The sequence below is a fragment of the Falco rusticolus genome, chromosome Z (genome assembly GCF_015220075.1).
Source record: "Falco rusticolus isolate bFalRus1 chromosome Z, bFalRus1.pri, whole genome shotgun sequence".
Taxonomy (NCBI): Eukaryota; Metazoa; Chordata; class Aves; order Falconiformes; family Falconidae; genus Falco; species Falco rusticolus.
The window spans coordinates 46,536,828-46,560,635 of NC_051210.1; the positions used below are offsets into that span (position 1 = coordinate 46,536,828).

General features: G+C 39.9%; 1 protein-coding gene and 1 long non-coding RNA gene across 2 annotated transcripts in view; one reads left to right on the forward strand and one right to left on the reverse strand.

Moving 5' to 3' along the window:
• Positions 1–214: 214 nt before the first annotated feature.
• Positions 215–13,677, reverse strand: LOC119141852. The gene is made up of 2 exons (XR_005102061.1): positions 13,459–13,677; positions 215–6,773 (listed from the first exon to the last, which is right to left on the reverse strand). It is a non-coding gene; the product is annotated as an uncharacterized LOC119141852 (long non-coding RNA).
• Positions 13,678–13,855: 178 nt separating this feature from the next.
• RORB (RAR related orphan receptor B) overlaps positions 13,856–23,808 on the forward strand; it is a 145,709-nt gene continuing 135,756 nt past the window's right edge. The window contains exon 1 of the mRNA XM_037374331.1: positions 13,856–14,299. Within this exon, the coding sequence (XP_037230228.1) occupies positions 14,293–14,299 (7 nt within the window). The 5' untranslated portion in view covers positions 13,856–14,292. The remainder of the gene's footprint in view (positions 14,300–23,808) is intronic.

The following is a 23,808-nucleotide window of genomic DNA, read 5'->3' on the forward strand; positions in this document are numbered from 1 at the left end:
AGACACTCCAGGTAATCATGTTTGCTCTGAGGCCACAGGGTAGGTGGAATTGGAGGTGGAGTGAAAGTAACTATACCTCCTATAGAAGGAGAAAAGCAAAGCAAACATTAAACCAGTATGCTTACAATTTAGCCACTAGTGGGTTTTGTATTTTTTAATTCAAATCTTATGGTGTGAATTAGTCCTGTAAAACTGTAAAATATTTTATCTCACAGAGTCAACAATGAAAGCTTTTCCTTTTTTTTTTTTTTTTTCTCTTTGAAACACATCAAATAATACCTTACATTTTAAAGCAGGGTTTACATATGAAAATACCACACATAGAGTTTTGAGAACTCTAATATTTTCTTTAAAATGTTGGTTTGAAAGATATCTTTAGCAACGTATTGCTGAAACCAGGGAAATGAAAGGTGGTGATGATCTTCACTGAAGAGTATTTTCCACTGGGGACTCCACTGGCATTCAGTTGTCTCATTTAATTATCACTTTCCTGATTCAACCATTATTCATGAGCTTCCTTGTGTTCTTAAAAAGCTCTGAGCTGTGCTTGCCAATGTTATGGCATATTATGAAGCACAGTTATGCAGCAAGAGGGAGGGGGTGATAATGCATTGGTCTATACTGCTGGCATGTTTTCTGTTTGAACTCCTCAGCTGCCAGCAGAATGCAGAGCTCTTTATTTAAAAATCTACTGCTATTTTTTAAGCATTGTGCTAGTATTACGATCCTTTGCATTGCTTCAGTAAAATACAGTGACACAGAACCAGTATGAATTATTTTCATGAAGTTTACACCACTTTACATTTGACTGCATTTCTCTTTTGTAACAGTGGTGAAAGAAATGCATGAAGAGAAAAGTTCCTAACAGATATAGGCAGAATACACCCGGGTAGGTTTAAGATGAATTTCAATTGGCATCAGTTTTATCCATACGTGAAGCTGGAGTATACTCATTTCCTTTCTTCGTGCCCTCTCTGCCCAATTTAAATGTCTAGAATTTTAGCTGAATTATACACTGTTAATTTACTAAGATTTTTACTAAAAAGAATATATATGTCCCAGGTAGTCAGCATAAAGATAAGGACAGAAAGGCTAAATGAAAAATAGCTGTTCTCCTAAAAGTGCCCCATATCATGTCATAGGTAATGTAAGGAGGGGGCAAGGCAACCAAAATTGTATAACTTCTGTTCTAAACCACTGAATTTATTTTATAATAGCAATAATCCTGAGCAAATCAGTCATTAATGAAGTTAACAGCCAGCTTAATAGAGTGTTACCTGCCCTTGGCTTCACCCCAGGCCATTAAGCAAAAAACAGTAACTTTTTAATACAGGGTTTTTTTAAAAAAAAATACTGCTTATATACAGAATTGGCACTTTATAGGCACATATTTAAACTTTGGAATACATTTAAAGTGTAATATTTATTTATTGAGATTACAAAAGCACTGCTAACACTTTTATTTTCAGATATGGAAAGCAAAAACAGGAGAAAAGCTCAGCACGTTTCTTAGCTGTCTTGCATCAAATATATATGAGACTCCCAAATTTATGCTAGGGTGAAAGGAAATACAGACCAACACTCTCTACACAGCCTGGCTGAAACACTTATTATTCTAAATTCCTCTTTCAAGCATGCAGATTCTTTTGGTTTAAATGAAACTATGAGACAGTTTGAAACAAGATGCAGTTCCAACAAATTCAGCAGCGCTGCGTTTACCTCGGTGGCAAACAAGTTTGAATTTGGCAGCAAATTATACACTAACTGACTATTTACAAAATTCTAAAGTCTTCAGTTAGTCAAACCTTTCATTAGTTTCAGTTGGAACAATAATATTACACGAGTGGGAGGTTGCTTGAATAAGAGCTATTTTCATACCCAAATACATTAACACTAGTATGAGCTATGAATGAATAAAACAGGCCAGCATCTATTCAGAATTACATCAGTGTAACTAAGAACAGAACTTGGCTCCATGTGCTTGGCTGGGGCTATAGTCGCTAAGACTAGTCTATGAATTGAAAAAGCTGCTGCAACCAGTATCTGCCAACTGAGCAAGTGCTGGAGCTGTTGCACTTCCTTTGCTCCACAGACTCATGGATAAAACTACGTGCACAAACCTTGTATCTCTCCGAATGAGGACCATCCGGACTGATTTCCATGCTGTGTGGTCTGCACCCTGTGCTGTGGCACAGGGTTTTCAGCGAGTCACACTAAGAAAGCAAGACACCACTGAAAGTGGTAAGTTTTAAAGACAAAGCCCCAAGAAGTTGTTACCGTGTGGGTTTAGTTTGGAGACAGTAACTTAAATTTTTAACATGATGAGTAAAAGCTGTTAGGACAGCTTTAGAAAAGGACACAGTAAATTATTCACTGCTGGCAAATTTCAAATTAGTGTTGGATGTTTTGCCTAAAAATTATGCCTTAATTCAAACAAGTCCTTGTGGAAATGCTATGGAGTTCATTGTAAGTAAGTCTAACAATCCTTTCTTTTGCTTTGTACTTTACAAATATGTTTGTATGCAGATTTTTTCATCACATCTACTGAATACTGCTTCCCTTCCTTTGTTCCCGATTTTTGAAGTAAACAATTTTGATTTCTTGCACTTTATTTTTGTTAGCTGTCAACTAGTCAAATGGGACTGATGCAGTAAAATTTTTTCATTAGTGATGTTGATTAATAGCTTTTGTTAATGTTTCAGGCCATATCACACGGCTTTAGGATCTATTTATATCTGAAGGATGATCTTTAGGATCATCTTTCTATTTCTTGATTTTTGTATTTTAAAACTAAAAATAGCATATCCAAAAATACTTGGTTTGACAAAAATTTTGGTTTTCAGTATTCATTCTCTTTTTTTTTTTTTTTTAATGTAGGATAAGCAGTCAAATATAATCAGTACCTGGCCTTGTTTAAATTCAGGTTTCACATGTAAAAGAAGCCTTATAAAGTACACCAACACCTTACTTTTCCTGTTCACCATTTTTCCTTCGATCACACTTACAAAGTAATGTAATGCATGGGTGGTGCAGAAGAATTACAGAAGAATTACCTGAGCAATATTTTCAAAAGTTGCAAGTACAAAGGTAAATAGTAGTCTTATTTCTAGAATTTACACAATAATCCTTCAGCTAGGCATTGCATTTTCTTCACTGATCAGCTTAGGTCCTGTAGAACTTCCCTTCCTATGCCACCACATTTTAATGATTATTTCTCAGTTTCACCAACAAATACTTATTTGCCTGGACCTTAATGTAAAATGTCATGAGAAGAAAATCTGGGGTGACAATTGCATAAGCGCTCCGATGTCAATAAGGTAACAAAAATTACACCTTTCTCTCATATTGATAATTCATGGTTTTTCTCTGCTGGGTACCAGTACAGATTTACTACACACCTAACTGACTGCTTTGCTAGTGCCTATAGAGCTTGACTACATCACACTAATAGTTTTCCTTCATTCCACCTTATCAAATAACCACTGCTCTTTGCAGGTATTTCCCAGTGACACCACAATCTGAGTCTGCAAACACTGCATACTAACTAAAAATTTTATTTCTACAGTATGCGTTCAGAAAACTGCATCTTCTTAAATACACACTATCACAGTATTTACTATGTATTTAGAAAACTGTTTTTCAGATCATATAGAACAAGGTATCTGGTGGAAATATGTAACCAAAACAATATATTTTGACTGTACAGAAATGGGAAGGGGGGAAAGAGAAGTGGTGTTAAAACAATATAGCTACAGAAAACTACAAAATGGAAAATGCAGACTTAAAAAAATGCACTTTTCACTGGAAACAATTTATTTTATTGTCTTCATTGCTATAGAAATGAATTTCAAGTATCAGATCAGCCCCTAAGAAGTCTTCATCTCCTACATGTTTACCTTCATCATGGGAAGTCCTGTTGTGCCAGAACAAAGCACATGTCATTTCAGAGCTTTAAGCAGTCTCCTAGGTACCTGGGACCCAACTATAAAGATAAGCAAAGCATCCTCGAACCAGAATAAAATTTCGGTAGCAGAAGGTCTCCTATGTTTGTGGTAGCTGTGCAGCTGAGGAAATGTCACAGCTTTCTGAGCTAGAGTTCCCTCAGCAGCAGCAGCCTCATATCCAGCTCTGTCTCAGTGCTGTAGTCCAGTCACAGGGAGTCATTCTTCTCGCGATATTGGATGGAGTTTCCTAGACAAAAGGACATGATTGAAAGCTTTTTTAACCAATACTACATGGTCTGAGTTTAGGATCTGCAAGAATCCAGGAGTACCCACACATGGCACACAAACCAATGTTCACTTGCAGAATGCTGTGGCAGGACGGCCCATAAGTAATCATTTTATTTTGCTATATCCAGTTAGGACTGAGCTTTGGCTGGTTTTGACCAGCTCACTCCTTCCCAGCCAGGGAGCCAGCTGTAATGCAGTGTAGGACAGGTAGAGCTGAGCGTTCTGTCTGCTGCCAACACTCACACCCTCCTCTGTGGGTTTACAGAAATTCTGTACAAAGCTGAAGGGAGACAAAACTGATGTTTGTGTAGTGTAAGTTTGTAAATTAGGCATCAACTGACAGATGTGCAGCTTTGCAGGCGAGACAACGGTATGATCAATAGTTTTAAAACGCTGCAGAAAGACCTAGCAGAATGAGAAGAGATGTAGTGGAGCAAAGCTGCAATGTCCATGGACAAAACAATATTTATCAATAATGTTGAGACTGTTGACTTCAGGTCTTGCTCTGAAACCAAAGTTTAAGACTGAAACTGAAACCTGGCCTCTGGCTTCCTCCTGCACAGGTATATTTAGGAATGAAAAGTTTGATTCAGTGCAGAAGCTGTTCCAAATGTGTCACATGCAATGTGGCTGGCCAGGGGGAAGTGCAAAAAGCAGTGGTTGGTTGGTTGATTTGTTTGCTTGTTTAGTGTCGGTTCCATTATTGCATATTTGGATGGAAAAAAGTGGCTGCTTCTTTAAATGACATGTCTGTTTCAATGTCATAGTTCATAAGACAAAGAAAGCAGGGGAAAAACCTGTAATTTTGGTCTTTTTATCTCTCATTTTTAAAATGAAAAGAAAAGTATTAAAGTAAGCCTATTATGGCTTCCATAGCTTGGAATGAACAACTTGACACAATTGTCATTTCAATAATGTTTTCATTATTCCTTTGACTCCTTAAAATTATTTGATTTTTTTCCCTGACATTTTGAAGTGGTTTCACAGTGCTTGACATTATTTTATTTTATTTCTTGATAATTAACTTTTTTATTATTATTATCTTCCCAATCAAAAAGAAACACTAAGGTGTTCCAAAAATGTCTACAATGTATAATAATTACCTGATCTATCTTAACAATATACTACCAGATTTTTCTAACTTTTTTTTTTCTCCTGCAAAGCTTTTTTAAACTAATTTTACACATACAAAGTCACATCAGCCTAGCACTGCACCTTCTATCAAGCCTTTAGGAGTATAGACATTATCTTGTTGTATTATATAATGGTCTAAGGCAATATTTATTCTCCAATAGTAAGCACTGTACTCTTTACATGCAAGTAAATCAAAATCTCAACAGCTTATAAACTTCTCCAAGAGCTGAAAAGGGAGTTTTAAGACCTTTTCCAAAACTTAAGACCTAATAGCCTTCAACAAAAAAACCTGCAATTTCAATGGGTTCCAAGCTTTTTGAGTCTGGTCATCGTACTGTCACTGCTCAGAGTAGAAGGTACCCGTGTAACATTTGCAAGTTCTTCTAAAATGCAAAAGGTTTACAGGAAGATTATGTAGCCTTCTAACCCCTCACTACTCCCCCCCTCTGGTCTCATCACAGTAGTTGCAGTGTGCTGGACAGAGTTAGGAAAAAACTTGTAACAGGAAACATGATATAATGCAGTACCAAGCAGGGTTTCAAGGGATTATGAGGCTCTTCCGTAACTTTATTTCTTTTTTCTTCTGTGTTCCTGTGTCTATTAGTACTTATCTTCCCACTTACTCTCTATCCTGTTGTTCTTGTAAATAAGTAATTTTAACACAAAATCTTAAGTATTATTCATAACAAAAAGTGGTATGATAATCTGTCCCACTTAAGGTAATTCTCTAACTTTGTGCAGCTAAAATGGCAGTGTTTACAAATCAGCAAAGTTCTGGAAATATAACAGAAGTATGAACATTACATTAATTTTATTTTGTTGTGGTAACAAGACAGCTATCTTTGTACTTTTCTGTTGCCGTATAGGTCTCTAATCTTGGGTTATAACCACTAATTTGTGAATACAGGGGGTTTAGACTACCTTATTTGTTTCACTGGATTGAAAATGAAGTTCTGTCTGTTCCCCTGCTGTTCTTTCATGAACTTTTTCCAAATGTTCCTGTTTCTACATTTTGTCTGTTACTTGAAATTATTATTATTGTGTTTTCATACTCCTTAATCACTGGACCTAATACCTCTTTGGAGAGTTTTCCCTTGCCCACCTGCCAAGAAAGTCAATGACTTTTGACACAGAAGCTATCTCCCTGCAACGCAGTGGCAACCTGCCACAGGCCTTGCTCTTTGTGACTGGCATTAAATGCAAAGCAAGAGAGACACTTGCGTTTTTTTGTTGTGTCCTTTTAGCAGCAGCAGTCTTGGAAGCTGTTCATTTAATCTGAGAGTCTTGTGATAAATGTAGGCGTTTGGAGACTTGCTTTTTTCATTTACACATATCCCATTATAAATAGTGGAGTAGCCTTCCTTTAGAAGTACCTTCTTTCTTTCATGTCATGTGAACGTTTTCTTCCTGGAAAAAGAGAGGATGCATCCCAAGACCGGTCACATTTCACCTGGGAAAGATCTGAATAATGGTGAAGTGGTACCATGAATAGGCAAAAATGGTTATAATAATTGGTGTGTATCACAGTACAGTGCAGCTCTAGTCCAGCTAACTGCTTTTTGCCACATGCCGCGCTTGGTTGGATGCATTTTTGCACGAGAGGTATTATGCAAATTACTGTGTTGCAGCCATTTCACAATAACAGCATGGGGTGCAGGACAGGCTGCTAAACTTGCCCATGCAGCAGAATAAACTTCTTAACGCAGAGTTAGGTCTCTGCTATCACAGCTTGACTGTTGCCAGTGCCCAAAATAATTCATTTAAAGCTAGCTCTGGCATCTTTATGCTACACTGTGTCCTAGTGGGCTTTTACATTTTCCTATTCTTAGGATTTAAGCTGTAGACACCAGCAGAGAACATTCACAGTTTGTCAGGTGCAACTGGCCATCCTGGAAACCTGAAATTTAAAGGAGTATTAGCCCCTTGGCCCTGCTTGTTTGTATTCAAGCTGCGTGTTTAACCCACCCATTAGCCAGCTATGCTGCAAGTACCAAGATATTTAATACCTGAAATACTTACAAGTTGCCTGCTTGTATGCTGGAGTTAGACACAGCAACGTTAGCATGAGATGGTGCATACGGCAAGACCTCGATTTTACACCAGCATTTGTTAGTTTCAAATACATCTTATGAGAACTCTTCTTTCCACGTTCATCCACAAATACAAGTTGTTCAACATTTTTATATCACCATACCTAGAAGGTGTCTCCTGGACTCAGTCATAGTCATATCTTCTCACAATAAGTATAACAAAAGCAATTTTGGAATGAAAGCTGGCAATGTTTATTAGCTAATTTACATCTCTCACACAAATGTTTATATATCCTGTGTAACTTATTCAAAATGTATAAAATAAAAGGAATATTCAAAACAATGCCACTTTCTGTATTAGGTCAGCCAACACAGAAAGATTTTCTTAGTATCAGAATTGTAGCTAAATAACTATTCTGACACAGATTCTAATTCAGAAAAGCACATAACCACATGTTTAATCTTAAGCATTTGCATTAGTACTTTCTCAGATCAAGACTTGCTAAATCTGCCTGCCTCATATGAGGGGTTGAGCTGAGGACATTTTTCCCCTCTTGGGATTGCCCTGTGAACTGGAAGGAAAAATTAACTGCATGAATTAAAGTGGCACTAATAGCTTTATATGACAAAGAGCTTTTTTTTTAATGAACAGGAGCATGGGTAGTCACTTCTGCTTTTGGAGATTGTTTTTGTTATCCGACATAACTATCTTGTTTGCTTTGCATTGCCCTGTAAATGGCTCATGCCAAAAATAGGGGTAGAGCAATCTGTAGGCTCTTTTATTCTCTTTTAACATTTAAAATATTTTAAAAAATCTGCATTTCAGTATGTGTATTTTTAAAAGCATGATTCTGTTCTCATCTGCTTCAAAAACTAGGCCAACAATGGGCACGTTGAATATCCCTAGCCTTACTGTTTGGACAGTGTTTAATCATTTTTTTCCCAACTATTTGAAAGTAACTCTACTTTGGGATATCAAATTTAAAGGTAACTATTCTGAAAGCAATTTTAGTTTTCACCAGAAAAACAGGAGGTAACCTACTGTATACACTTCCCTAAGTATTTGCAGTATAGTCAATATGAAAAGGTTGCACCTGTTCACTAGGGTTTTTTTGCTGAATTTTTATTAATGCTTTACAAACATAGGGGGAAAAAAGAAAATAATAACTTCTTATATCCTCTGGAATATTTTCATGTCGTAATGTGCATTCTGTGAAGAAAAAGACTCTTTCTGTATCAGGTCATACTACAAATACCTTTGTTCCAGAAAGAAAGAAAGAAAAGAAAGAAAGGAAAGAAAAAGAAAGGAAAGAAAGAAAGAAAGAAAGAAAGGAAAGGAAGAAAGGAAAGAAAGAAAGGAAGAAAGGAAAGAAAGAAAGGAAGAAAGAAAGAAAGAAAGAAAGAATGAATGTAAAAAGTTAGAATAAACTAAAAAGCTGCTTTAGAATAGAAGCCCTTAAGCATCCTTAACTGTAGCTGTTGCTATGAGCTACAGCTAAAGCTGGAGAGCGCAGAGGTAGACTCAGTGTGCACGGGAGATTAGTCTAAAAGAGAATCCCAAATACAAATACCTTAAAAGCCACAACAAGGGCAAAATATTGAAACCTAAACATTTCTGAATTCAGTGAAAATTTGACAGAAATATGTCTTTTTTCAGTTCAAAACCATGGAATTCAGCCATTTTAAAATGCTGAGTCCAAACAAACTTTTTATCTGAAGCTCATCGTTGTTTTGCAGGTACTAATTTACTGTAGCATAATAATGAATTATTGAATGCTCAAGAGAAGGTTATAGATTACTCCCTGTCTGTGTGTTTCATCCTTGTCAAATCCAGGATGTTAGCCCTCTACATTTTTCAAATTTTTTCTGTTTCATACTCCTGTCATTCTTTGTATCCAGGATTCCAGTTTCAATCATAACCTGTGTTGAAATGAATAGGAAATGTGACTGTTTCCCTTAATTTTACCTTTTTCAGAAAAGAAATACTAGTAAGTATGCACTCTTTGATCCTTCTTATAGTGAAGGACTCATTTTAAAAAATTATGTAAACAGCTAGTTCATCAAAATGGACTGAACTAAAAAATGTGATTTTCTAAACAGACATTGGCTCAGAAATAATAGAGCTATCTATTTTGCATACAATGGAAAAATCAATATTTTAAAATAAACTTTTTCACTTCCTTTGATTTTAAAATGTAAAGCTGTGCTGCAAAAATATGAATAGGAAAACTGCGATTTCACCATAAAATGAATTAATTTCCTGATAAATAAAATATCTCTACTCTGAGTTTTACTTTTTTCCAGTGAAACGACATTAAAAATTTAAAAATTCAGACTGCTTCCATGAGGCAAAAAGAATGTTTAGCTGGAAGGTCAGCATCCATTTAAAGTGGAAAATCTTTGGTTGCAATAGATCCTTGCTTTTTAAACTACTGATTGAGAATGATACACATTCGAAGAATCATCTTGTTCCTGACCTATAGCGCCTGGTGCCTCAGAGACTGCTAGCAGGAGGATTCAAAGCATTGACCTGTAGGTAGGTCTTCTGCCTCTTGCTTCTTTCCTAGGGCATTTTATTTAGCTCGTGTATCCCTTCCAACTCTCATCTTTCTGCCTCCTTTACTGAAGCCCATTCTTGCTCTTGGATTGCCTCAGAACAACTTAGGAATGCCTGGCCCTGCCAAGGAAGGAGAATGTGGACACAGATGTCAGAAGGTCGTTGACTCTCAGCAGCTTTTCTCTGCTGGAAGACAGTCTCTTCCACTGCAGCCTCCTGACTTCATCAGCATTCAAATGTGCTGCAGTTCCTCCATAACAAACACCAGGCTATTTGGTCATAGGTACTACCACCAAACTTAGCTCTCTCCCTGCTGGATTTCTAAGATGCAAACTATCATTCTAATGTTCGTGGTGTTTTAGGGTTAATGCAGCTTTGACCAGCAGTTATATCCTTACAGCCTGTCTTTTCAGTTACTGGCCACTTTAGGTAAACGTGGGGGAATTCTCACCTAGTATCCACCCTTGTTCACAGATATATTTCAGTGAGCACGTTTTAGACACTGATCCAGTGACTGACACTGTACCTAAAGCAGGGGAAACTCACTATACAACTTCTGCCATGAGGGCACAGAAGAACATATGAATGAAATGAGGCTTCAGTAACACTTATAAAAACAATGAATTTGTAGGAAAAAAAAAACCTTTAAATATACAAACTACATGAATTTTATGATAATTTTGCAGTATTGTAGAAAAAAATCCAGGTTTAAATGTCATGAAGTATTTACAGGAGTTGAGATTCGGTCTTTGTGGCTAGGGATATATTTTCATCTCACAAGACAGAGGAAATAATCAAATATAGTTTTTCATTTTGATTTTTTCAAGTTTCTGGTTATCCCGTCATGCATAATGCATTACATTCTTAGCTTCTAAAACTAAACTGGCATAATTAAAGATTTTAAATTACTAAATATTGTTTCTGATGCTGTCAGGATTTTAAAACAATTTTACCAGTTTGGAAAAAAATATGCAGTTCTTGAGTTCAGTAACATTCTGTGGAAACAGTATGAAATTTCATGATGATTGCAAGGCTTTATAGGAGATAAACACAGTATAGTGTTTGTGCATGGTTTCAGATTGCAGGCACAAAGAAATAGGAAAGAATTTAGAAAATTAATCTAAAGTGCAGAATCTATGAAAGAAGTTCAGGTTCCTGAGTCTGTCAATAACTCCATGCAGAAGTCATAAAATAGAAAAATTAGTAAGTCTTTCTCATGACTTACATAAAGTTAGGCATGTCTGGCAATGGGACCACACCTGCTGGAGACAGATGAGAAGAAAACTGTGACCAGTCTTGCTCCTATTGAATATAAGAAATAAATTTGGCTAGTGGATGCATCTGGCTTCCTTTCATGCCAGCAGAAATTAGCCATTGATATCCAAGAGAATGACATGAGGCCTTGCAGACACAGCTTGTTTTGACTATTTTCTATTCAGTTATTTTTAATGAAGCAACTAAATTAGGCATAACTTGCTACAGCTCTAATGAATATATGGCACATTATTAAAATGATAAAACTGTGTGGCCTTAAATATTGTCTTCAAAGATTTGCCATCAGAAGAGCTTTGGAAAAGGTGCTAATGAAAGTCAGTATTCTGAAAGACAATTTCTCATTGTTTAGTTTGCCACGAAAATATATTAGAAATTATTTTTTTCCTCTAAAATGTTTGTTTACATTTTGAAGTAAAACAACTTATTTATTGCATTTTAACTATTTTTGCCAAGCTTTTAATAAAGTTTTCCTCTGGCACTCATCTGAAATGAGAAATCCCATAAAAGACTTTTTGAAATCTAGGATAACTACCATCTTAAAAGAATAGTGGGATGAATTGTACCACTCAGTTTATTTAACTACTAAAGATATGTGTTCAGTTTTAAAACATACTATAAATTCCTGTATACCCTTAGATCATGTGGCTTTCCTGTCTGTTGTTTACCTGCTTCAGTATCTAATGGTTTCAGGCAGCCATATATTTTGGAATAAAGTATTCATAAATTGCCTGGTGCCCACAGACGTCCATGTATGTTTATTATAAATATCATTTCCACCATTAGTAGTGCCTAGCAGACAATATGTCATCCTAAGTATTAAAATAAAACTGCAAATTTAACAACTTGCTCCGGTTAGTGAAGAAGTTAGTTCAGACGTCATTATACATATTAGCGTGTGTAGTATGTATATATGTACATATACACAATACATAGAACTGTATCAGTTCAAGATAGATGAATAAACTAAAAGTCTACAAGGACTTCTGAAAACAGGTTAAAAAAAATCAGGGACCAAATTATTTGCAGTTTGTAGACAAAAAAAAAACCCACAAATTTAAAAACAAAAGCCTGTAAATAAAATCAAAGTCAATTAAGAGAAAATAGTGCCATTTCAGTTTCTTCTCCACTGTCAAAAGCACTATATACTTTCCAAATAAAGGTGCACTGGTACCTAGTGCAATAGTGTAAGATATTCTGAATGCACTGCTTAGCAAGTAGACAGCTTGTTATTTGCCTATCAAAGTTTTGACTGGTATTAAAATGCAGCTTTACAATAATTAAATGTAATAACCATATTGGCATAGACAAGAACAACATGACTCAGAATATGAAAAAAGAGTAAAGAACTGCTTCCTGTAAACCTGTCACCTTGTTCCCCAGCAGTAAAGCTTTGCCAGTTTGCACCAAGAGTGGAAACTTCACTTTGTCTCCGGCTATGCTGATTCTTAACTTTTTCCCAGCAAAAGAGATCGTATCTATGATCTCTTGCATAACAGACCTAATAGAACCTCATCTGTTAATTCACATAGTAAAAAATACATCTACTGTGTCAGGTCCATATTTAATTTTAAAGTATCTCTCTTTGAAATGTATCCCATTTTGATTTATGAGGTCTATATGAATAATTTTGTATGACTATAATTCAGAAAAATCAGGGGTTTCCTTTTTCATTTTAGGCTTGGAGTTAGGAACTGTGATCCTTGGTACCTGGGACTTGTTTCTAAGATGACATACTGAGATGCTGTGTGATTGTGTTCCATGATTTACCATACAGGGCGAAAAAAACCCACCAGAACCACCCCAAAAAAACCCCAAGCCCAAAGCCCAAATCAAACCACCAAGAAGGTCCCGCAGTCTTTTTTTTTTTTTTTTTCTTCTTTTTTTCTTTTTTTTTTCCCCCCCATGGTCAAAACACCAGTTAGTTCAGAGGGGAAGTTCCAAGTCAGGAAAAAATCCTGCTGCCGGCAGAACAAACCCGTTTCTGCAGAACCGTCTGCTGGTTTTACACAGGGAAAACAAACTGCTTTCGAAGTCCAGATTCGCTCTTTAATGAGAAAATGACTCACCACCAAACTTTCCCATTCTTGTCGAAAAACGCAGCTCCCCGGTGACAATCACAGCGGGTGAGCGCTTTAACCTTCCTCCCCGGAGACACCCCCTCGCCTCTAATAATAAACAAAATAAATAAAAAAAAAATCGGGCACACGAGGGGATTTTCTGCGCCGGTTACCTTCCTCCAAAGCTCCAGAGCTCTGCAGACAACACTCATTTCTGTACCCCTAGGGCCAGCCCTGGCGACAGGCACAGACCCGCCAGCAGCCAGGCGCTCCCAAGAGCAGCAAAAGTTGCCGGGAACAGCCGGCGCGCAGCCCCGCGGAGCCGCACGCCCCCTGCGCGGCCGCGGCCGGGGCCGGGGCCGAGGCCGGGAGCGGGGCGATAGCGGTAGCGGTAGCGGTGGCGGTGGCGGTGGCGGTGGCGCGGTGCCGCCCGCGGCCGCGGTGCCGGGCGGGCCGTCGGCGATTGGCGGCGGCGCTGACAGCGGGCGGGGCCGTGCCGGCGGCACCGCCCGCCCCCCGCTATAAGCCTCTTTGCCGCTTTCTCGCTGGGTCTCACTCCCGCTCCGCGCGTCCTTGTGGCTGCGCAGTGGAAATCCGCACCGGGGAGCTGCTGAGGGGCGCCGGTGTCATGTGAAAGCGCACATGCTCCGCCATCCACGCAGCCCCCCCCTCTTCGTTCTCCGCGTGTTTTTCCTGTTTTTTCTAACGTAACTCCTTTCCTTCCCTCTCCCCTGCTTCGCCCCTAGCCACCCGCCGCCGCTCCGCGGCCCAGGCGACCCCCGCAGGGGCTCCGCGGCGGGCGGGCGCGGGGCGGCCGCCAGGGAGGAGCGCGCCCGGCGGCGGGCAGCCCGCGGAGCCGCGCCCCGCGGAGCCGCCCCGGAGGTATGGTTTTCCCGGCGGAGCAGAGCTGCGGCGGCTGCCGCCTCCGCGGGTGCTGAGACGGGATTTTTGTGGTGCTGTTCCCGGGCTCCCAGCTTCATGACTGCGCGGAGCGGGGAGCCAACACCATGCGAGGTAAGCGGGCCCGGGGGGCGGCTCTGTTCTGGGCAAACTGCCGGGGAAGGGGCCGGGAGGAGCCTTCGTGCCGGGGGAGAGGGTCGGCGGGAGAAAGTTGGCGGGTCGCGCCCGCCCGCCGCCGTGGCTGCTCGCGGCGTGTGCCCCGCACCCGCGGAGGACCGGTGGCCGGCCCCGAGCGCCCTCCGCCGCGGGAGGCGGGGGGCGCCCCCGACGTACCTGTGCGAGAAAGCCCGGCGTCGCCCCGGGCCGCAGCGGGCGGGCTGGGAGGGAAGGGGCAAGTGCTTGGCGGTCGTGTCGCGAAGTCCCCACCCGCGGCTGTCCGTGGGGCGCGCTCGCCCTCGGCACTTGGCCCGTACCGCAGAATCCGCCTGCCTCTTGGCCCCGGGTCACTGCCGGCGGGGGGCGGCCTCCCCCTTCCCGCCCCAAAAGTTATTCTCAGTACTTCTTCCCTGCCTTCGCCCATTCACCGACCCGCACGTCGCTCGCGGGGCCCCTCTCCCCCGGGGTCGCTAGTGCGGCGGGCAGGACCGCGCTGCCGGGGGCCGCCGGGACCGCCGCGCTCTGCGGCAGCCCCCCGAGCCGGTGCCCCCTGCGCAGCCCTCCCTTGGAGGGCGGCCAGAGCCTCCCCCAGGGCTTGCAGCCCCCAGCCGGCGAGGGTCCCAACGGAGAGCACAGAGCATCCCCACCAACGGGACACCCCTCGGCGTGGGTGCTTGTCTTGAGGGCACGGCTGGGGCTGGAGAGGGGCTGCGTTCTGGGGCGGGCACGCCGGTCACCGAGGTGGCCGCGGAGGGGTGCGGGGGCGTAGGAACGCTTTTGTCACCCGTGTCCCAGGGCCAGGCGCTGCCGGGCCCCTTTCCCGGGCCAGGCGAGCACCGGGACGAGAGCAACACCCGCCGGCCCCGGGGGCTGCGCATGCGGCCCCCGTCTTCCACGCTCCCCTTTATCGCCCGGTTCTCGGCCCGGTTGCTTGCCTCACCCCACGGCGTGGTAAAGGGGCAGCAATCAGTGGTCTTTCCAGGGGTGCAGGGGCGGGAGAGAAGGGCTTACGGGAACGGCACATGCTTGGGGTTGACAGCGACATTGCGTGCAATTTGCTTGGGTCTCCGGTTTGCCTTAACGGGTGGGGACGCACACGCTGAACAACTTTTAGCCGGGTTTTCCTCTTGTGGCGTAATCGGCTCCTGTAGCAGTGCCTTAGCAGCGCTAAGAAATCACGCGTTTGTGTAATTTTCTGTAAAGAAACTGTAATTTTGCCATTTACGCTGAGAAACGAAAAAAACTTTTTTTTTTTTCTGGCTTTCCTTAGAAGATAGCATGTTCGCTTTGAGGCATCTGGCAATAACTTGCTAAACAGTATTTGTCTTTCATAAGAGCAACAGGAAACGGGAGAAAACTAAATTCTGTAAAGCGGCCTCTGTTGCAGCTTTTGCTCCCCCCCCCCCCCTTTTTTTTTTTTTTTTCTTTTGGCCCCTACCCCATCCGGAGCACCTCCAATGCGAGCAGAGCCGATCAGTGGCTCCGAGGGGGTGTTTTAGAACCAGGTCCGTTGGTGCCCCTTCTGCAGGAGCCCCGCGCCCCGCGTTCCCGGCGGTTTGCCCACCCGAGCGGCGGCCGCCCCCGCTTCTCCCCCCGCTCCGGGGCGGCCGGCGCTGCCGCGGCGCGCAGAGCCCCCCTCGGCGAGTGCCTGGTGAAAGGCCCCTCTCCCCTGGCCCGTTCCCTTAAAACATGGTCCGGGGCTGCCGAGCGGCCCTGGGCGGGAGGGGGGAGACGGATCTCTCCGCACACCTGGCGGCATCCCGTGTCGGGGGTGTCCGTGCTCCGCAGCCGCCTCCGCCGGCCCCTTGAGCTGCGCTGCTGTCCACGGAGAGGTGCGCGCTGCCCCTGGAATGCGAGTTTATCTTTGCGTCGTATTTAGGCTCGCTCAGTAGGGGATTTATGGCTGTGGGAGGAAGAAGGGCTGGGATGGAGGGAGGGGAAAAACAACAAACAGGCAACTTTCATCCTTACGCGAAACTGATGTGCAAGAGGTTACCGAACCGATGCTTTGCATCAGGTGTATGTCAAGATGAGGACAGCGTCTGACACCACTTCAAATGAACAAGAACATTGTATGCTAATAGAGCATCTGTCCGTTGCATTTGTGACTTTCCTAATAAAGGAAATGCATGTATATCACAATTAACAGATTGTGGGCTTCCATGAATTAATGCTTTTAGACAGCTGTAAGCCTCCTGTGGAGATACACTTTTCAACTATGTTATAGTCACCATTGGGTTTGAAGGAAGAAGTGCTCACTCGCTCTCTTACGCATGTGAGCTCTTCCTCCAAACTTTCCCAGCTGAGCTGCATTGCTTCCAAGCCACAGTTGATGTGCTCAGCCTAACGTGCCTGGCGTGCAGAGGCTGCTGTGGTTGCTTACCTGCTCCATGTTAGAGATGGGGGCCAAGAACTTCTGAAAGCATCAGCCTGCTGCATCCCAAAGCACTGGGCAGCCATAGGGGCTGTCTGTCCTCCTATCCTATGGAAGCCCAGCCGGCTTTGGGGCACACCTCAGCTGTGGTACCGCTACATTATAGTCATTAGTCAAGTCCTGTCCAAAATAATAATTTCCTGTACTTCAAATCGTGGTTTTAATCCCTTTCAGGATGTATAGCCATGCTGACTTATAGCAGAACAGTATTCCAGTACAGGAGGCTGAACACTTGTGGGTTTGGTGCTCGCATTGTTATGGTAGGTTCAGATATTTTCCTTTGAACCGTGAATGAAAGTTCTGGAAGCTGATGACTTTCATACCTGTTTTTTATAGAGGCAAAGACAGGTACAAAAGAATTACATTTACAGTGACTGTTCATCACAGTCTTCCTTCTACCTGTCCCACTCCTGCCAACACCCTGCAAGGGTTTTGGAAACACTGAAGATGTACTTCACTATACTTTTTTAGAAAAAGAGGACTGAAAATGCACAAAAATCATTGTGCTGCTTAATGAAAAAGAAAATAAAACTTACGGGGTTTTATCTTGTAATATAATTTTTGTTAGACTGATCTGTAAAGTTTAAATCTGTTAGAAATTAGTGAATTCTGTATATAATGCAGCTGATAGGCAAACATTAAAAAAAAATGCCAAGTGTCAAAAGAATGTAAAATCATGTAATTTTACTCTGGGCACAGGGTACCTGTACACACACAAAACCCAAGTGTACGATCACAGTTACTTGAGTTGTGAAAGTGACACTAAAGCAGTCATACAGAGTACCCCTTTTAATGAAAAAGTAATATTTAAGCTTTCTGTTGGGAGTCTTACTAAAAAGCTTTGTCCTTCATGTTTTCAAGAAAAGAAGCTCCACAAACCCCTGAAGCCAACGTATTTGAGCAAGTTTTTTCTGTGTTTTCTCTTGTTGGTGTCAAGACTGAGCAATGATACATGTTACATAGTTACTCTGTTTTCTTAGCATCACTGTAATATTTGTAAGCAATTAGGGAAGTGTGAATCAAACAAAACCTACTGCAATATTGGCGAGAGGGCTTATTAAGTAACATATACAAATAGGCTGGATAACTGAGAAAGTTCTCCTTAATAGATGAGTGCAGGGAATTTTTATAAGCACATTAAAGCAAAGGAAACTTACTTCACAAGTTATTCCAGGAAAAATAAATATGACTGAATTTGATATATGTATTATTAATATCCTAAAATATGTGAACAAACACATTGACTGTTTAAAACAAAGGTGGTAAGAGAAAAGGGATACTGATTTTGACAGAAACAGGACCCTATCCTACCATAGCAAACCTTGTTTGTCACCGCAGCGTGGTGCATCGAGCTACTACTTACCTGAATAATGTTTTTTGACATCATTAAGACTGCTTGATACGTGATGGAGCACAAGTTTCTGGTGTTACGCCTTTGCAGGTCAGATTCTAAAAAATGGTAGTAAATGCTTAGAAAATCAGGAGTCAGTAATAAACAGTTACTGTGTTACTTATAGCAAATACAAATGTGTATAGTTAATATAGAGTGACAGCTCTCTAGAACAAACGAAAATCAAACCTAAAGCTTGAGGGCCTATTGCAGGTACCTCTGCAATACTTCTACTTTGCATCATATTTACATCTTAAATTTATCTTTAATTGTTGTTATGTGGGGGACGGGAGGGAAAGGGAGTACATAATGAAAGTTCATCAATAGAAAACATTATCTGTTTTAATGTCATTAGAATTTTTACCATAGAAAATGTGTGGGGGTAGCTTTGATGCTTTTTGTTTGTTTGTTTGTTTTTAATGAGGAAATTGTTTTTGATTGATAGAAGTCTGGCAACCTGTAATATGACAGTTAATTTAAAAACTATGAAAATATCATGTGCATTAGCTAGAAACAATTTCTCTTCTGTGGTATGGGAAGTGTCTGATGTTGACTATTGACCTTTTACAAATACAGTGACAAACAATAACTTGGTTTACCCATTTGATGAAAGACATGATTGCAGGTAGAGATTGCTTAATTTGCGTTTTGTGATTAAAACTGTTGCAGTGTTTTGGGGGAAAATATACCAGGAGAAAAAAAAAACCAACATACGTTCTGGGTAAACTGGAAGTCAGAATTCCTTTTTAAATAGGTGCTGCTATACATGATATTCAGATGTGCCTATTAAGATAGGTATGGATGAGGTATACCTTTAACAGTACTGTGTGTTATTAAACAGTCACAGGAAGTAGGATCTGCCATAATACAGGTATTGGTTACATGATACAGGAAAACAAAATCAAAGGACTGAAAGATTCCCAAGCCATCCAAGAAATCATCTTCTTTCCTCTTAAACAGTGCAGTGAATTCTCACAAATCACAGTCTGTGCTATGAAACTGAAGAATGTATGCTTTTTAGCTGAAGACAAAAGATGTGCACAGGAGTAAATATTGATTGAACTAATCAGATGAATAGAAATGAGCTTTACTAGTGCACTAGTATAATGGGTTAACTAGCCCTTTCGTAGTCCATATGCTGCCCTTCCAACCCATGACCCTATCTATTGAGCTCTTAATGAGGGAAATCACAGGTGTTATAACGGTATTTATGATAAATTGGGCTAAATGTAATAGTTGTATAAGTAACCAGTTGTAGTTCCATAGAACAAAAGGGACATTATTAAAAAGAAAACAATAGAAACATTCAGCATTACTACACAACCATGAGCTAGTAGTAGTATTAGTGCTTACATGTTGTTTTACATTTCGAAGACTGCCCTAGATCACTTACTGTTGAGCTTCGTAATAAACCTATTCAATCAGCTTCAAACCAAAGTGTAAATTTTAAGAAACCTGATACACTTTAAATTAAACTCAAGTATCTTTAAAGAGCAGTTTTAACAGTTTTGTGCATTTAGCACAGTTGAGGCTTTCCATAATGATTTTCATAGACAAACTACAGATGTCAAAATGTTATTTTTTGTGCTTCATGTTTATCAAGTTCAATGTTTTTGTTCCTTCCGATTCTGTATGCAGTCTGGGCAAAGTCTGCAGTGCAGCTTTGAGAATAAGACATCACACGGTGTCATCGGGGTGGCACACAGAGGGTGCCTTTTGGATTGTGCTGTTTTCTAATTTCTAATATTGCTTTCATGAACATATTAAAAACTGATGTATGCATGGGATTGAGAATGGAATAAAGCTGTGATGGCCTGGTCCTTGTTTGACTGAACAATGCTTGCTTACTTGAGTGGTCCTATTGATGAGACATTTGGCCCTCTGGATTTTTGCTGTCTTGGAACTATTTTTTATAAAGCAGCATTGCTCTTGCTTAACTTTGCCAGACACATTCTGCTGGAAATTTATGCAAACAGAAAGACAGCTGTTTCTGTCTCTGCTACAAGTATATAGGCTAATTTAGTTTGACATAAATGTTGTTGTTTTGCTGTTAATGATGAATTATTTCGATGAATTGTCAATTACAATGCATCCACACAATTTTTAAGGAAGATCAACACTTTTATTGCTGCACAAAAATGCAATAAATTTAAAAAATCATATGTTTATCCAGATACGGATCATGGCCATTTAAACCCACATACTCATTAAAGAGTAAACGTCAAGTAATTACACTTGCTTGACAGACATACTCATTTTGAAAGCATTTTCCTGTTATCATAGGCCTTGTTTATGTGAGTGGTTCAGCTAGATTTGATGGGACTACTCACATAAATAAGGCAAACTGAATTGAGGGTGTGTGTCCTGTGTCCCTTTGAAACCCAATGATGGTATTATGAGAAACATGAATGACTGTAAAGGCTTGTGGGGAATCAGTGTTTTAAGAAGCATGCTGTGTTAAAAAAAATCTTTTTACCCTGAAAACTGAATAAAATCACCTTCTATTCCGAACTGCCTACTAGTCTTTGGCTCAAGTGCAGCTGTTGGCTTGTCTGGAAATTCATATTTGCTGGGAAGCGGTGTTGGTAAACAAGCTACTGGTTTTCTCAGCTAATGCTGACATATAAAAAGTATTCAAAAACATTGTTCTTCTGCCAATTATTAATATATTCTTTTGCTTAATTGTTATCATTGTGCTGATTGCTACATTGCTGCTGGTAAATACTGGCCAAATCAATCTTTAAGTAAAGATTAGGAAAATGGATACATTTATATTTAGGCATGAGTATGCTACACAGGTATAAAACATTTTAGCATGGCTAAAGAAGCAGTATAATTCTAGGAGTAATTTTGACAATTATTATAAAGTCAGTCTTTAAAGTATTCTGTCTGCTTATAGATGTTCTTCAGGTGTCTCACAATTAACTGATTCCTTTTAGTTATCCATGATCTCTTCAGTTTCCTAAGCATGACAAACACCTTTTGCACCAAAATCATTCTTTTTAAAAGAGTCTTATTTCTGCTTGATTAATTCACAGTAGCCGTAAGTGACTTTATCCTTCAAAGTAACATTTCCAAACAAGACATGCATTCCCATTGCATTTAGTTTTTTCACTCTCTGAAGCAATTCTTTAGACTAAAAATGTCTTTACTCTTACAAGCAGTATGTGTTATGAGGGTTTTTTTGAGTGAAGGTGTTCATGAGGGGGGAAAAAAGCTAGATCAAAAGAACACAAAGAAGAAGTTGTTAAATTGCAGTTCAGTCTACTGTCAAAATAATGAGCTGTCAAGAGGGTAACATACTATGTTTTGGAGCAGGTTGTTGTTGGTCTCAGATGAAATTATGGTTCTTCTAAAATAAACTTCAAGTGTAAAAAGTGAAGACAAGGCTGTTTATAAATAAGCATCTCTTACATTACCATTCCCACTACAACAGGAGGTGAAGTGTTATAGGTTTTGTGCAATTTGATAATTTGGCAAGATTAGGTTATTTAGTGTGCATTACATGTCAAAAGCTTATACTTGTTTGAAAAATATTTGGATACTGTAGATGTTTCTGTTTGTTAGCTAGCAGAGCGAAAACTCGAGCAAAACATTTTCCAAAAGATTTATTGGAAATTAGAATCTTTTTTGGAGCATGACATCTTAATGAATTTCCTATATATGAACTGTAAAACTGAGTTTAACAAAACTAAGGACAATATTTTTACTTTAAAATGTTGTTTCAAGACACTCATGTGTGTTTTCTTCTCTTTGTGTCTTGAAAAATATGCCTGATTTTACTAGGTGATGACAAACTTAAGAGCCTGACACAGGAGTGCTTTTTGGAAAACCTAACACTGCACTGCTACCACATTTTTCTTTGGCTGCTTGCACACTTCAACAGTGCAGAACCAGTTTTGCTCCTCAAAACAAGATGGAAAAATGAAGTAAATGTTATATTTCTGGTCCTGATTAAGTAGTGAAACAGGTGGTCTATTGTTTCTTTTCATATTTGTCTGTCTGGAAGATGAATGAAGTGGCAAGCTGGCTATGAAAAGCATTGCTTACTTCAGGGTGCATTGTTTGGGGGATTTTGTACAATATTTGTACAATGAACTGTATTTAGTATTTAATTGGAATGAACTGAAAGAAAGGCGAGACCATGCACAGCAACTGAGGCCAGATATTCAAATGCAGTGGGAGCACAAATATGAACAAGCACAGCACAGTCTAGTGGCACGGAGAGGTAATGGCACTAGAGAAGAAACGTATTTAGTAAGGCACGGTGCCATTCGGTGACTTCATGTTTGCGAAGAAAAAAACCCTTTTCTCTTGGAGAGTTCTGCTGATCACCAAGAAGAGACTATTTCAGTTTGTTTAGGAATTTTTTTCTTTCAATGTATTTGTGAAAAGTACACAAGAACTGTATTACTGGTATCTGTCAGCAGACTGGACTTCTCTTTGTAATGACACAAGTGATTCTCAGTATGCCAATACATAAGGATATGGAAATGTGATAAGAGAGATATCACTTAACTGTTTTTGTTGGGTTTTTTTAATGAACAGAAACCAATAATATATATGATATTATAGATGGTATGTAAGCAGTACTGTACCACTAATCTTTATTAGATGTGGCAGCTATAATTGTGGGAGATTTGCATTTAAAATTAATGTTGCTTTATATTGGAAAAAGTAAAAATTAGCAACACTTCCACAACATTTTCAAAAATCTATGTATGTATTTTAAATAATCTAAATTTATGTCAAAAAAAATGAGTATTAAATAGTACGTACTATAGCCGCACATATATAAAACAGTTTTCATTTATTTGAATGGGATGTACTTTACTGAGGGATTGCAATTGTTATATATACTAGTTTCCCCTTGGCCATAACAGATTTTGGAAAATTCAGATTAATATAATCTCTCAGTTGATTAGTAGGAATAAGGAGGAAAATTAAAACAACAATGTCAATAGCAACAAAATATGGTTGACTAACACCCATTGAGAATAACTCAAACTACAAATTGTCGCATAGCTTAAAGAATGTCATTATGTTCCACTATAATTTGCAAAACACATCTACATGCTTATGGAAGTAAAATCCTTTTTCTGAACTGGTTGAGAATAAACGCATTACCAGTGTTGTGGCAGCTATTGCAATATTCAAGATGAAACATCAAATAGTAACTACCATAATTTAGCCATACTTTTCTTAATAATCAATGTAGTATTAAAAAAAAAACCAAAAAGAATTCAGGAAACTTTTCATGCAATATCTACTCTGGCATTTTGAGAAGCAACAGTTATCACATAAAAGATTTCTGGAGAAACTGTTCATATGTGTTAGTATTTCAGGTAAATATATGTTACAGTATATTACATTAACTGAGTGAAATGTATCTGTAGAGCTGTGGTTGATCCCAGCTGTATCTTTAATATTGAACAAGAATTCCCTATAGTCTTGAATGGAATGTTTTACTGTAAAACCAATGGTACGATAGGGCTCCTTGGTTGTTTACAATCTACTGATTTTCAGAAGATGAGAGAGCTAAATAACTCTTACTACTTTGAGTTCAGCAGATAAGAGGAAGACAGCTTGCACTGTCTTAATTCAGGTGCCTATGCAGAAGTTGCTGTCTTCATTTATCATTGA